The sequence below is a fragment of the Trachypithecus francoisi genome, unplaced genomic scaffold (assembly GCF_009764315.1).
Source record: "Trachypithecus francoisi isolate TF-2019V2 unplaced genomic scaffold, Tfra_2.0 Contig01585, whole genome shotgun sequence".
In the NCBI taxonomy this organism is placed as follows: domain Eukaryota; kingdom Metazoa; phylum Chordata; class Mammalia; order Primates; family Cercopithecidae; genus Trachypithecus; species Trachypithecus francoisi.
This window is the reverse complement of record NW_022681444.1, coordinates 8111660-8128585: the sequence shown is the minus strand read 5'-3', so window position 1 is coordinate 8128585 and position 16926 is coordinate 8111660. Positions and strand designations below refer to the sequence as shown.

Here is a 16926-nt window from a genome sequence, read left to right as displayed (position 1 = left end):
CACCACACACCACATACACACCACATACTACATATGCCACACACTGCATACACCACACACGACATACACACCAAACAACACACACACAACACACCATATACACACCACATACTACATGCACCACACACACAACATACACACACCACACACACCACATACACACCACACACCAACATACACACACACCGCATACAGAGCATACATATCAAGCACTGTACACACCACATATCACATACATACTACACACTACACACACCACACACTACACACACCACACATGATACACATACCACAACATTCACACTACACACCATGCACACACCACAAACATACACACCAAACACCACACATTACATACATATCACACATCACACTAAACACACCACCACACACCACACACAACATACACAACAAATACCATGCTCACACCACACACCACACACAATACATACCACACACCACATACAAACCATGCAATACACACTACACACACCACAAACATACACACCAAACACCATGCACACACCACACACATACCAAACACTATACACACCACACACAACATACACAAAATATACACCAAACACTACACACTACACATACCAAACCACACACACAACATACATGCCAAACACCACACACACACACCACATACCACATACTGCATACACCAAACACCATATGCATACCACACACGACATACATACCAAACCACACACACCACACACCACATACACACAACATACTACACACACCACACACGACATACATACCAAACACACACCACATACTACATACACACCACACACACAACATACACACACCACACACACTACACACCACACACCAACATACACACCACACACAGAGCATACATATCATACACCACACACACCACATACACACCACACACTACACACACCACACATGAGACACATACCACAACACAACATACACACCACACCATGCACACACCACAAACATACACACCAAACACCACACACTACATACATATCACACATCACACTAAACACACCACCATACACACAGCACATGCAACATACACACCAAATACCATGCTCACATCACACAACACACACAATACATACCACACACCACATACACACCATGCAATACACACTACACACACACACACAACATACACACCAAACACCATGCACACACCACACACACCAAACACTATACACACCACACACAACATACACAAAATATACACCAAACACTACACACTACACACACCAAACCACACACACAACATACATGCCAAACACCACACACACACACCACATACCACATACTACAGACACCAAACACCATACACATACCATACACATAACATATATACCAAACACCAGACACACACCACATGCTACACACCGTACATGCAAACACCATGCACACAAAACACCATACACACACCACACATTCACACATACACACCACACACTATGCATCATACACACACACTACATACACATCAAACAACATACACACACCACATACAAACATATACACCAAACACCATACACACACCACACATCCCACACTCCACACAACAAACACCATACACATACACACAACATACATACCAAACACTATACACACACTGCACACGCCAAACACCACATGCCACATACACACCACACCACACTACACACCGCACACACCACATACATATACCATGCACACCACACACAACATACACACCAAACACCATACACACACACACACACACTACACACACCAAACACCACGTACCACATACACACCACACACTACACATTATACAAAACACCGTGCACACCACACATACAACATACACCAAACACCATATACATAGACCACACACCACATACACACAGAACACATGCATGCACACACATCCCACACATGACACACACACCACATACACGACACATTCACACACTCACACACATGCACACCCCCCTCTCATCTTCCTCAGCTTTTCCCAGAGAGCCCCCATACTTCCCGCCACCGTGGGGGCCAGGCCTTCCGAGCTGCTGGTCAGGAGGGGTGATGGGTTTCTGCTGTGGAACTTGCTTCAGCACAGACAATCTCAGCCTAAAGCGCTCCATAGTGCAGGACGGCCCTGAAGCTCTGTGACAAGGAGATCCCCGGGCACCACCTGCTGCCCAGAGTCACTCATATCGCCCCCTCCCCACTGTGCAGAGTCCCACACACACCACACACCACACCACACACCACACACCCACACACACCACACACACCACACACCACACACACCACACACCACACACCACACACACCACACACACCACACACCACACACACCACACACACCACCACACCCACACACACCCACACACACCACACCCACACACACCACACCACACACCACCACACCACACACCACACACACCACACACACCACACTACACACCACACACACCACACACACCCACACACACACCACACACACCACACACCACACACCACACACACCACACACCACACACCACCACACACACCACACACACCACACACCACACACACACACACACCACACACCACACACACCACACACACCACACACCACACACACCACACCACACACCACACACACCACACACACCACCACACACACACCAACACCACCCACACACACACACACCACACACACACACACCACAACACCACACACACCACACACCACACACCACACCACCACACACCAACACACACCACACACCCCAACACACCCACCACACACACCACACACAACACACACCACACACACCACACACACCCACCCAACACACCACACACACCACACACCACACACCACCACCACCACACCACACCCACACACACCCCCCACACCACACACCACCACACCACACACCACACACCCACACACACCACACACCCACACACCACACACACCACACACACCACCACACACCACACCACCACACACCACACCCACACACACCACACACACCACACACCACACACACCACACAACCCCACACACACCACACACCACACACACCCACACACACACCACACACCACACACACCACACACCACACACACCACACCACACACACCACACCCACACACACCACACACACCACACACCACACACCCACACACCACCACACCACACACACCCACACACCACACACACACACCACACACCACACACACCACACACACCACACACACCACACACACACACCACACACCACACACACCACACACACCACACACACCACACACACACCACCAAGTGGGTGTCCAGGCTCTGGGCCTTCACGCCCCACCCCACCCCCACGAGGAAGAGGCAGATGGTGTCACTGCAGGGCCCAGGGAGTCCCCATGAGAGTGCTGGGCTCAGTCCCATCCCTGTAGCCCTAAGAGCGCTCCGAGTCCAAGGCCACAGGGCTGTGAAACAGGGCCCTCCTGAGCCAAAAGGAGGCCAAGGGCAGCCCAGGCGGCAGGCCCGGTGGGGAGAGGCAGTGCTATCAGAGGGGATTTGGGTGAGGCTGACAGGCTCAGGGCTGGCCCCTGACTGATCAAGGCTGCATGTGGCAGTCAGGGGACACAGACAGGGCAGGAGTCCTGGGACTGGGTGGGTCCCACCTTCCACTATCTCCCACCTCTCGAAAGCTCAGAACGGCTGCTTGCTGTTAGCAGAGACCAACACAAGGTGGCGCCATAGTCAAGGGCCCAGGACCTGGGGGTGGGGGGGTAGTGGGCGCAGGCGGCCAGGTGGGCAGGTGGGCAGCTCTGCGCGTGGGGATCTGGAGGGGCTCTCAGAGCTCCCACCCAGGTCCTGCCCCCTGCCTAGGTGGGTGCCATCCCTACCTGCCTCTCCCTGAGTACGTTCTGGGGCCTTCCTGGGTGCCCTGCAGCTCACGGATGAACGACCGAGACTAGAGATGCCCCCCAGGCTCCTGCCAGGCTTTGGTGACCTGCCACTTGCTACCAGACACCAGACAGCATCCTCCAGAGAACCTCAGCCCCACAGAGGGGAGGCGGCGCTGTCAGCCATGGAGGAGCCCAACATCAAAAGAAGCAACTGAGGAAGTGGCGGGGGCTGAGGAGGGATCTTCTGGGTGGGGCTGTGGGGTTCACAAAAAGGCAGAAGCCAGGCATCCAGCACATTTCCTGAGCCTTCCTAAGGTGCCAGCCCCGTACATGCGTGGGGTCCCACTGAGTTCTCACAGCAGCCCCGCACAGAGAGGGCTGGTACAACCCCACTGTACAGACAGAAAAAGTGAGGCTCAGAAAGGAGATGGAAACTGTCCTGAGTTACACAGCCAGGAAGGGCCAGGGCAGGGTTTGGCGCTGGGCAGCTGACCCAAGGTGGCTATCGGCCCCGCACTGTGCTCCTGCCCCAAAGACAAGCCCAGAAAAGCTGGTTTGGCCAGAACCACTGACTCCATCCTCCGTGGGAAAGTCAGGGGCATGGGGAGAGGCGGGCTGACCACAAAGCCCCAACCCACAAGGGCCCTGGGCTGCCTCAGCCCCGGAGATCACACCCCCGATGCTGAGGGGCACAGGGGAGCAGGGCAGGGGTCACACTTGTCCATACTCTGAGTCACACCCCGGCTGTGTGACTTCAGGCAAGTCACTTAACCCCTTTGGACCTGGATTGCCCCTAATAAAAAGGAGTGAATGCTAACACCATCCTGCAGGGTTGACAATGGGATGAACTGTCTGGCATGCTGCTGACAAGGAGCACGTGCCCTGTGGGCTCTGCCTGCCACGCACAACCCAGGGCACTGGAATGTGAGTGGGGACTCCTTCCTAGGCCAGCCCACCCCACCTCCCCAGGCCCACCCCAGACGCAGCTTCACCTCTGGCAGGGCACGGCAGGCTGGCGTTCTCTCCGGCCACTCGCTCCAGCAGGCCACTGGTCTCATCAGCACCCCAGTGTGGTGGCTCTGTAGGAAGGCGACATGACCACACCCGTACCTCAAGCCCAAAGCCTGGGACCCCTCAATCCCTGCTTCCAAGGAACCCAGGGCCAATGGGGAGGGCGTCCCCTACCAGAATCCTGGCCCCTAGCCTCCTGGCAAGCCCAGTCAGGCCCAGGGGTACTGACTCACCCCTGCAGGGAGGCCCCATGGCGCAGCCACCAGGGCTGAGCCCCACAGGCTGGGGAGGCTGAGCTGTACCCTCAAACACAAGGGGCCATGAGTGGTCCCCCTCAGCAGTGGCTTTCCAAGCTTTTATTTATTTATTTATTTATTATTTATTTATTTATTTATTTATTTAAAGAGATGGGGTTTCACTATGTTGGCCAGACTGGTCTCGAACTCCTGGGCTCAAGCGATCCGCCCACCTCGGCCTCCCAAAGTGCTGGGATTACAGGCATGAGCCACCATACTTAGCCCCAAGCTTGTTTTAAATTCCTAATAGTGAAACTGCTAGCACCACTGATCCAGAACTTTCTATGCGCCAGGTGCTTCACACAACTGGGGTCAGAGAGTGTAGGTGACCGGCCTATGTTGTCCGGATGGCCCTGTGTCCAGTGCCACTTCCCAGTTACTGCCTCAGGTGCCTCTGTCCATCCAAGTACTCAGGGGCCCCACAGGTCACCGCCCAAGGGGAAGGAGTACAGGGAACCCCTGCTGGGAGCTCTGAGGACCACCTGGTCCATACCCAAGGGCTGACAAAGGCTCCTGGACACAGGATAGCTCTAAGGTCCAAGAAAGGGCCAGGGCTCTATCTGTTCCAGGAAGGAAGGGAACGGGCAGGCACAGAGCCTGGAACAGAGATGAGCACCTCCCAAGTCCAGGCTGCGGCTGGGAGAGCTGGGGAGAAGCAGGTTCTGGGGTCAGGGAGACTCACCCAGCACCCTGAGCTCCACCTCCCAGGCGTCCACCCCAGCGCTGTTGGAGGCCTCACAGCGGTACCTCCCGGCATCAGAGGTTCTGACGGCCGCGAAGTGGACGGAGCCCTCAGGCCCCCGGCCCCGCAGGACCACGCCATCCTTGGACCAACTCAGCTGGGGCCCTGGGTTCCCCTCAGCCACACAGTTCAGATCCAGGGCTTCTCCCACCAGCACCTTCAGAACCCGAGGGCCTGGCTGCACCTGAGGGGGGACTGAGGGGCCACAGGAGGGGTATCAAGGTGGGGGCACTCAGGCGAGAGGGTCCCAGAACCCAGACCCAAGCCACATCTTAGATGTCACCAACCAGCAAAATTGTCATGGAGCACAATCTAAGGCTGGCAGGAAAAGGCGTTGGGACACCCCACGTGGACTCCCCCAAAGTGAGTGAGCTCCGGTCTTTCACCTGAACACACGCACTCTCGTGAAAGACTCAACCCTCAGGGCTGAGCTTGTACCTCCCTCTGTCCCCACCAATGTGCCCGACATCATTTAAGAACTGCCATTCAGGGCTGGGAGCAGTGGCTCACGCATGTAATCCCAGCACTTTGGGAGGCCGAGGTGGGCAGATCGCCTGAGGTCAGGCATTTGACACCAGCCCAGCCAACATGGCAAAACGCCATCTCTACTAAAAATACAAAAATTAGCTGGGTGTGGTGGCGCACACCTGGGATCCCAACTACTCAGAGGCTGAAGCACAAGAATTGCTTGAACCCGGGAGGCGGAGGTTACAGTGACCTGAGATCGTGCCACTGCACTCCAGCCTGTGTGACAGAGGGAGGCTCTGTCTCAAAAAAAAAAAAAAAAAAAACACCACTTGGGATTCATCCAGCTCAGTGCACAGTGGGGAAACTGAGGCAGGGCAGAGGGAGGTTGACTCATAATGGCCAAGCAAGGTTGGGAGGCAGCATGTGCAGAGGTGGCTCCAATCCCAGTTCAGCCAAGGGACCCTGCTCCAGCCAGAGCCTCAGTTCCCCCTTGTCACAACCCCTCCCGCCCCGCGGGATGAAATGAGGTGCAGCACTAAAGCAGCCAGCACAGAGCCTGGTGCCTGGCATGCTGTGGCTGGAGTCACTCCAGCTGGACATCATCGCTGCCCTGTCCTTCCCTCCCCCTGGCTGTGGCTACCCGTTCTTTCACATTTGTGGTTTCAAGTCACTTTCTCATCCTCCATCTCACTCGGTCCTTCCTACATGGCAGGTGATGCCATCCACATCTGCACATTTTGCAGAGGGGGAAACTGAGGCTCAGAAAGGTTATATGACTTGGCCAGAGTCGCCCCCCTCCCTCAGTGGATAGGAGCTGGCACCAACCCTGGGTCTGAGTGTCCAAGGGTCCAGGCCCCTGCGGGACCAGACTGCTTGGGCATAAAACAATTCTCAGAGCCCAGGGCCCACCCTGCTCCAGGCACTGCAAGGGACACTGGGACAAGTGTCCTGGACCCTCGAGGGAAGCTGAGGTGCACCCACCCCCTACGCAGTTTCTGAGAAGGAGCCCGGATATAAGACCACCCATGGGAACCTGGTCTTTGGGTGGAGACCAGCCCCTTAGCCCAGGGCCTGGATGCCCAGGAGGGCTCCCTGCCCAGGAGCACAGAGAGCATGGATGCCCCGCCCTCCCGTCGATCTCTCTCTCACACACACCCGCTGAAAACAATAACAGCTTCCACCGTTCTGAGCATTCAATGCCCATAATGGGGTGGGCTTTATTGTGGCCTCACTTTATAAGAGGAGGAAAGCAAAGCTCAGAGAGGCCAAGTGACTGGCCTAAGATCACACAGCCAGTCGGTAGCAGAGTCGGGATTCAAACCCAGCTCTGCCAACATTGAGGCCCTGCTCATTACCCTGCCTCCCTGTTCCCATGTCTCTCTCACACCCCCATGCAAACCTACGGGAACCCTGGTGACCCCTCCCACTCTGGGCCTCAGCCTGTCCATCTGTAAAATGGGGTGTGAGCTTAGATCCAGGGCAGCACGCTTTTTCTGGAAAGAGTCAGGTGGTCAGGATGCTGGGCTGTGAGGCCAGGCAGGCTCTCTCCACTTCTCACCTCTGCCGTCAGAGGGTAAAGCCGCCACCAGCAGCACATAGATGAACATCTGTGGGTGTGTTCCAATAAAACTTGTATTTATAAACACTGAATTTTTGTTTTGTTTTGTTTGAGACAGGATCTCGCACTGTTACCCAGGCTGGAGTACAGTGGCATGATCACGGCTCACTGTAGCCTCAACCTCCTAGGCTCAGTCTATCTTCCCACCTCGGCCTCCTGAGTAGCTGGGACTACAGGTGTGGACCATTGCGAGTGGGTAATTTTTTATTTTTTGTAGAGATGGGGGTCTTGCTATGCTGACTAGGCTGGTCTCGAACTTCTGGGCCCAAGCCATCCTCCCACTTAGGCCTCCCAGAGTGCTGGGATTATAGGCATGAGCCACCGTGGCTGGCCAACACTGAAATTTGAATTTCAGATAAATTTGAAATGTCACGAAACATTATTTGGTTGTTTTTTTTGTGCGTGTCCAATTATTTTAAAAAGTGAAAGCTCGTGATCTCTGAAAACAGGAGGGCGGATTGGGCCCTGGGGTCATAGTTGGGCCTGTCTCGGATGCCTCTCAGGGTTCTTTCGGATGACGAGTGCCCTCCCTTTTCAGTGTATGACTCTCACTGGCTGGCTCCCTTTGAATGAGCCCTGGACTCACAGGGGAACGCCCCCTCCTGGGACCCTCCACCAGGCTGGGAACCAGAACCACAGTGGGGTACGTGGGGACCTCGGACAAGAGGAAGGGACGCACGGAGAGAGAGTGGCACCTCTTGTTATAGGTGCACAAAGTGCCTCATTGATGGCAGTGGTGGGAGCAGGAGCTCAGAAGGGCCTCTTGGGGGACATTAAGATGCTCTCAGCAGGAGGGGGCTCTGTGGCACCTCACAGGCCTGGGCTCCCAGCTGGGCCTCGCGCACCAGGCAGAGACACTCTCAGACCCACCTTCATGGGTTCCCCTCTGACCCCCTTCCTCCCAAACCCAGGTCCCCACGGCTCTCTGCCCTGTGTTCTTGGGGGCCTCTGAACAGCATCTCCAGGACCCCCCACGAGGTATGGGGAGAGGTGGAGAAAAAGTGTGGAGGAGAAGACACAGGCCTGAGAGAGACAGGAAGTGGGGGTGGCAAGAGGAGGTGGCAGAGGCACACGGAGGGAGAGGTGACACAGCCTGACAGACCTGGGCGTGGGCTGCAGGAGGGGCACTGAGAGACCTGAGGGACAGGCAGGGTGATGGGGGACAGGGAGGGACTGGGGCTGCCAACTGGTCCTACCTTGTACCCCAAGGACGTAGCGCCGGGAGGTGGACCCCGCAGGGTTACTGGCTGTACACTCATAGTGGCCGCTGTCACCCACCTGGACCTGGGCCAGACGCAGGGAGCCGGATGGGAGGAGGCCATGCCTGCGGGAATGAGGAGCACTGGTGAGATCTCTACTGACCCCACACACATGGAAAGGCTTCAAGACCCAACTTGAACCAGACACCTCCCCCAGGAAGCCTTCTGGTAATGAAACAGCACCCACCATCTAGCCCCCACCCCCGCCTCCACCCTCCCTGAACCACCAGGCCAGGGCCAGTCCCATGCCTACTGGTGTAAGAGAAGAAGAGCCCTCGACTAGGAGCCCACTGGCTTGGGTTCGAGTTTAAACTCTAAATCCTTCCTAGCTGTGTGGCCCTCAGGCACGTTGCTTCACTTCTCGGAGCCTCATCTATAAAATGGGCATCCTAAGACGGCCTGTGTCTGGGCTAGACCCGGTAAACGGAGTCCATGACAGGCTCAGCCCAGGGCCGGGAACCTGCCCACCGCTTGACACCTGTTGACTGCGGGTGGCAACTCCCCCTCCTCTGCCACACACACCTGCCCTGCGTGTGGCATGAAGAAGCTGGCAGCCCTAGAGGCCCTCTGGTCTGGTGCCAGGGCCGGCCTGACTCTGACTGCAGTTGCTTGGTGCTCTCAGTCCAGAACTGTGTTGAGGGTCCTCAGGAGGAAGCTGCGGAGCCCCCACCCCCACTGCCATCGTTATCCTCCCCAGTCTGCCTTAGCTTGATAAGTCACATGACCCCCATCCCACAGGGATATAGGACCCCCAGCCAGGCTCCTGCAGCTGGGCTGGACCCCAAGGGCCCCCTGCAGACATGATGTCACTGGCCCATATGTGCTGGCTCTGCACAGCTCCTGCCTCCATAAAACAGGGAAGGCAGCTGCGGCCACTGACCCTGGCTGGCCCCGAGAGCACGCAGCCAGCACAGGCCGGTGGGGGGGACTCCAAGGCCCGGTCGCTGGCCCTGCGCTCACCAGCTGGGCTCTAGAACCCAGCAGGCCTGGGATGCTCCAGTCCTGGCCCCCACCTTGCTTTCTGCTGAGCCTCAATTTCCTCCTCTGCAAAACGGGGATTACAGAGCCCCTTATAGAACCCTTAAGGCCCTCATAGCCCCCACCTCGCAGGCAGCTGCAAGGATCACATGAGACATGGCAAGCAAAGTGCAGGCCGTGCAGTCATTAAACAGGGCAATACCGTCGGTAATTCTCGGGCTACTAGCTGAGAACTCTGTCTCCCCATCTGTAAAGTAGGTCAATGACAGCCCCTTCCCAGCCATCCCCTCCATCCATTTGTCCCGAGCATCCAGCAGCCCCTTGGGGCGAGTTCTCTAAGGATGGCTGTGGATGACACAGTGGGTGGTGGTCTCTAGAGCCTGGGCACTGGGCTGGATTCCCTGGGTCTAACCTGCTGGGCCATGTGCTTGCTGTGTGAGGTTGGGCAAGTCACCTCACCTTCCTGTGCCTAATTCATCTCTTTTTGGAAAATAGAGCCATCAGTTGTGCTCATTGCTCACAGGGTTGTCAAAAGAACTGAATGGCCTAATTCATAGCACGGCATCTGGAACACAGAGGCACTCAACCCAGGTCAGCTGCTTCCACGGAGACAAGAGCACATGCATAAATAACACACAATGTTTTGCATGTTTTAAAGCCTGCATCATGAGCTATATCACGACATAAATGGCATCATGAGTATATACATATATAGGTCTATTCACTCATTTTTGACTGTTGTGTAATATTCCCTTGTATGATCACACCACAATTTATGAACTCGCTCCCTTTTGAGTGGACACTTAAACATTTAGATCTTTATCTCCTCCTTCTTTCCTTCCTTTCTCCTTTCTCTCTCTCTCTCTCTCTCTGTTTCACACTGCTGTATGTGTCTCACATGCACTGGAGCAGGTCTCCTGGGCTACAGGCTCACATCCTCTGCTCTCAAAGATCTCACACCTTGCAGGGCAGGGGTTCTCATCAGAATCTCCTAGTTGCATGTGACACATGCTGATTCTCAGGCCCTGCCCAGAGACTCATTCCATGGAGGAGGTAGGAATTGGGGTTTTACTAAAAAGCCCTAGGTAGCTGATACAAGTGGCTGGGGAACCATCTCCAGGGACCCACTGCCTGGGGACATGAAGAAGCGCGCCTTCCCCAAGAAGCAGCATGGCAGAGCAGATAGGTGTGGGTCTTTGACGGCAGGTGTCCTGGTGAGAACCACCATTCTGCCTCTTACAGGCTGACCTTGGGCCAAGGACGCCATCTCCCTGAGTTTCAGTGTCCTTATCTAGTATGAACTGATATCACGCACACAAAGCCTGAGGTGCCCAGGACCTAGTATATGGATAACACCTGCTCATCTTCCAATATCGAGACATCACCTCCTCCAGGTCACCTAAACTGCCTTGCTATTAGTGTGACACAAATCCCCAGCCAGTGTCTGGGATCTCTCCCCAGTCTTCAATCAGCTGGGCAGCACTGAACAGGTTGCTCAGTCTTTACAGGACAAAGGAAAACGTGAGAAAACACCACGTAAATATGTATGTGTCCTGGCAATGGGTAAACATGTCCCCATTTCCCCTGGGTAGTTCTACTCTGTCTACCACTTCAGCTTGAATTTTCTCTTCTACAGCTTTTTAAAAAATTAAATAATGTTGACATGTTGACACCCACTAACCAAGGGCCAAATCCATTTGATGTTGAAACTTATACACTCAATCCCATTCCAGGCTGGGATGCAGTTCCCTCCCTAGACTTCATCGCAACACCTGGGCTGGCAAACAGGGACGATGTGGGCCAGTGGGAAGAGGTCTGGGCTAGAAACTGGAGTTCTGGATCCGAGGTCCAGCTGTGCTTCAGACATGCTGTGCAGGGCAGTCAACATCTCTGAACCCCATTTCATATTTGAAAAGGCAGCACCAAGTCTGGGCAACATGAGGAGACCTTGTCTCTACAAAAAATAAAAAATTAAGTGGGCATGGTGGCACATGCCTGTGGTCCCAGCTAATTGAGAGGCTGGGCTGGGAGGATTACTCAAGCCCAGCAGATTGAGAGCTCTGGTTGTGCCACTGTACTCCAGCCTGGGCAATGGGGCAAGACTCTGTGAAGAAAAATAAAGGTTGGGGGACGGGGGAGGAGAGAGACAGAGAGACAGAGACAGAGAGAGAGAGAGAGAGAGAGAGAGAGAGAGAGAGAGAGAGAGAGAGAGAAGGTAGCTCCAGACTCTATTATCTGGTAAGTTGCCTTCCAGAACTTTAAGGACCTGCTCCTCTCCTTACCAAACCCTTAAAAAGATAGGAAATGGGGGCTTCTGGAAAAAAAAAAAAAAAACTTCCAAAAGTGTTAACGATTCACACCAATAAAAGTAAGTATCTTATCTTTCTTAGGAGCAGCCCAGATCATTTCCTAGAAGGAGGATTCTGCTTGCTACATCACCAAGGAAGAAATGCGGGAATCCATTTTACAGACGGACATGCTGAGGCCAAAGGACCCAGGACCTGCCAGCAGAGCCTGTGTCTGCTCTAAATGCCAAACTGGCCACATCCTCACCTGCTCTCAAGCCCTCTGCGGCTGCGCACTGCTCCCTGACAAAATCCAAGCACAGTACTATGGCCTGTGTGGACCTACGCAGACCACCCCCAACTCCCCTGCATCCCTGCATGGGAGCACTGGACCTCTGTTCCTCCCCAGGGGGCCAGGCCCATCTCACCAGCCCTCCTTTGCACATGCTATTCCTTCTACCTGGGACATACCTGCACTTCCCACTCACCTGGATGATACTTGATTCATCTTCTAATACGGAGACATCACCACCTCCAGGAAGGCTGACTTGATGCCCCAGGCTGACAGGTCTATCCTGTAGGCTCCCACAGCTGCCTGAACATCCTGCCATCATAGCCTTCACCACACTGCCTTGTCACCACCTGTCACCTGCCTGCCTGTGGTTCCAAGGGGACATCCGTCTTATTTCCCTTGGTATCTCCAGGACCTGCTCAGATCTGGCATAGAGACTTGCTTCTATCATGACCCTGCGCATGCTCTGCAGAGACTCAGGGAAAAGGTGAAGCTGCAGATATGGGCCTGGGGTTTCTAGGGCAGCCGACCACCTGCTCCTTCTGCCTGCCACCACTCTCCTACCATATTCCAAGAGACTCAGTGGGAGGTTTGGGGGCTGCAGCCCAGCAGGGAAGTGGAGGCAGCAGTGGAGAGATGAGAGAAAGGGAGGAGGCCACAGAGTCTCCGAGGAACAGGCTGCTGTTGGGCGCATGGTGTGATGGGCGGGGCAGACTTCATCGCGGCGTGCTCGGCCAGATGGCTCCGTGTGGCGCCCAGATGAGCGTGGAGAGGTTTGAAGGGAATTTCCTGTTTATGACATCCATCTGGCTTGAGCCCCTGCAGTGAGGCGCAGGCAGATGTCAGAGTGGTGGGGAGAAGCGAGGGGGGCCCGCGGGGCAGAGGGCTGCCCAGAGAGACCAAAGGGCATCTGATAGAAAGTGCCAGGAATAATGTCAGTTCCTAGGCCTCACTTGTCTGCCTCATCCCCAGCACACACCTTTGCTGCACTCAGGGAAGGCTTCCCCACTGCCCCAGGCAATGCCCTGCTTCCCACTGCATGCTTCCCATGCTATTATGCAGTTTACCACGCCTGTCATTATGCTGTCTGATGGCTCCATGAGGGGAGTAGCCAGGTCTGCCCAGGTCCCCGGCATGTCCCCAGCTCAGCATGGGCCCTGGCCTGGCCCATAGTGGGTGTTCGATCAATATTTCGTGGCAAATTACAGCTGTTCCCTGTCCATGCCACACACTCCCTTCCCCTCCTTCACTGACCCTGGTCCCCGCTCTCCCTCCCTCCCCCTAGACCTTCCACCATCTCAATACTGCCCTCCTGCCCTCCCCAGACCCCCGCTGTCTCCCACATTGCTGTTCCTGCTGCCTCTGTCTATAAAGCATCCAGGAGCAGGGCCAGTGACTGTGGAATGAACGGCACTCCTGCCAGAGTCACCCAGCACAGAGCGCACAGTCAGGCAACACTCAACAGATGCCCACTATGCACTAGTGGACGCCAGCCCTGTGTCTGCTGGGTCCAGGACAGGGTCTGAGCCTGGGCAGGCAGCCTGGAGAGCATCCTTCCCGGCAACCACTGCCCCATCTCGCATCTTCTTCCTGTAGTCTGACCAGCATCACAGACCCGTGAGGAGGCCACACGAGGGAAGGTCATGCTGGAGAAATTCAGGAGGAGGTGCTTGAGACCCGCCAAGGGGCCAAGCACAATAAATAGGTCGGGGGAGATGGAGCCAGCGTCATCATATGAGCCCGGAGAACGTAAGCCCTGTGATGCTAGTGGTGCCAACGAGGATGGTGCTGACGCCATCCACAGCTGTCAACTATTGAGCGCTTCCTGTGTGTCACTATGCCACTAAGCACACTCTCACTTAGAATCCCAGCAGCCAGACCTACAAGGCAGGCAGACCCCACTGCCACACCCCCTTTTGCAGAGGAGAAGACTGAGCCTCCGGAGGTGTGGTCCTGGTGTCCATGGCTGCTCAGCTGGCCAGGGCACAGCGAGGACTTGACCCTCACACTGTGTGACCATGCTCCTTCCTAACTGCCACGGTGATCTAAACGTCCAGCTCTGAAGGTGAGTAAACTTAAACGTTCTCCAGAAAGAGAGCCACTGCCCACAGGCTGACAAGACGGACTCCAGAGCCACCAAGCCAGAAACCAACAAGGGCTTTGAGGTTCCACCAAGGTACAGTCCCCATGCAGGACCCTGGGTAGTCCAGGCATGCCACTGGCTTCCAGAGAGCAGTGAGCTGCTTTCACTGCCACAAGTCACCAGATCCCAGCTGTAGGCCTCACCTCTCGCCTCTAATGAGCCGGCCCAGTGGCCTCCTTCCAGGAGAAGGGTGGGTGGGCAGCCTGTCCTGCAGTGTGCTTGGGAAGGGGCAGAGGAGGGTGGTGGGGTATCAAAGGAAGAAAACCTGGAGGAATGAGACAGAAGCGCACCATCCTCTCACTGTCCCCACACCGTGCTGGGATTAGGGATTTGGCCCTGTGTGGAATGCTGGCCTGCTGCCTCCGGGAGCCAGAGCCAGAGCCAGGAGTGCTCACAGCCGTCCCATCTCCTCATCGGAATCCCAAACAAACATTGTTGCCTGGAAACACTGCCTCGCCCCAGCATCCCTGGGCTGAATCATGGGACCAGAGCCCTGAGATGCTCTCTGGCCACCATCGCCTGTCCAACCCTTTCATTTCTCAAATGGAAAGGCTGAGGCCCAGGGAGGGGAGAGGGGAAAGGTCTTGTTTGAGGTCACTGGGCGAGCTGGGGTGAAGCTGAGATGGGACCCCAGGTCTTCTGCCACCTGACCTCACACACGGCCCAAGCCCATGTCTTCTGTCTCTGAGGCTGCGACACAATTCTGGGCACAGGATGTCGCTCTGTCAACGCTGCTGACTTCAATTTTGAATTTGCCACTTGGATGTCTTTTTCAAAAACAAGTCCCACGGGAAAGAAGCACTCAATGACCATTCCCACCCTCGACTTCACCATTGGCTTTTGGGACCATCCCCCAAGGAACTGACCCAGGAGATAAAGAGGACCATTGTGCAAAGCTGCTCCAACAGTCCCATTTATGACCGCGAGAGTTGGCAACATGGCCGTGCCCCACACAGAGCAATGGCTCAGCGACGATGGGAGCCGAGCGCCCTGGAATGTTATTTTGCCCCTTTTTTTTTCTTTTCTTTTTTTTTTTTTTTTTTGAGACAGAGTCTTGCTCTGTTGCAAGGATGGAGTGCAGTTGCATGATCTTGGATCACTGCAACCTCCACCTCCCAGGTTCAAGTGATTCCCCTGCCTCAGCCTCCCGAGTAGCTGGGACTACAGGTGCGCACCACCACGCCTGGCTGATTTGTGTGTGTGTGGTTTTTTTTTTTTGTATTTTAGTAGAGATGGGGTTTCACCATGTTGGCCAGGATGATCTTGATCTCCTGACCTCGTGACCCGCCTTCCTTGGCCTCCCAAAGTGCTGGGATTATAGGCATGAGCTACCGCGCACGGCCTATTTTGCCCTTTGAAAGGAAAAGCAAGTGACATGGGCCAGGATGAATCGAGAAAACGGGTAAAAGAGAAAAGGAATCCGCGATGAGGACAGAATATAAGATGCCCGAGGTTTAATTCTAGAACAGTCCCTACAAGGACAAGGGCTGCTCCAAAGGGACGGGGACGCAGCTGGGTGGCTCGGAACTTCACGGCTTCTGGGGTTCCTAGGATACTTCCTCTGTGAGGACTTGCTGACCCAGGGGGTCGAAGATACCTAGGAGTTCAGAGAGCAGCGGCCCACCTGATACGCCTGTCCCTGTGCGTGCGTCTGTGTGTGTCTGCATGTCTGTGCATGTTGGAGCCCCCCTCCCAGGAGCTGCAGGGTCAGGCTCCACGTCCCCACACCCCATGCGTTTCTGCTTCCTCCTCAGTGCACTGGGCATGGTGCCATCCACCCCACCCACCTCCACGGCGCTGGCAGGAGAGGGCCACCCCTGGACAAGGCGGAATGGAGGGGCCTCAGAGGCTCAGCACATCTTGACTCTCAGCCCTGACTACACCACAGAAGGAGAAGGGGCTGCCGTGGAGCCCTGTCTTTGGGGTGGCTCGGCAAGGAAGAGGAGCCAGGGAGCAGG

The 16926-nt window shown here is 55.2% G+C and overlaps 1 protein-coding gene across 6 annotated transcripts in view; it reads right to left on the bottom strand.

Annotated features, from left to right (window-relative positions):
* Positions 1 to 16926, bottom strand: part of HMCN2 (hemicentin 2) — a 176357-nt gene that overhangs the window by 95458 nt on the left and 63973 nt on the right. For all 6 annotated transcript variants that reach the window (XR_004433195.1, XM_033193925.1, XM_033193964.1 and 3 more), the window contains exons 23-25: positions 9208 to 9335; positions 5866 to 6120; positions 4869 to 4955 (exon numbers count right to left, since the gene is read on the bottom strand). Coding sequence is in view for 5 of the 6 variants with exons in the window: in XM_033193925.1 (XP_033049816.1) it covers positions 4869 to 4955; positions 5866 to 6120; positions 9208 to 9335 (470 nt within the window). In the remaining variant the exon portion in view is untranslated. The remainder of the gene's footprint in view (positions 1 to 4868; positions 4956 to 5865; positions 6121 to 9207; positions 9336 to 16926) is intronic.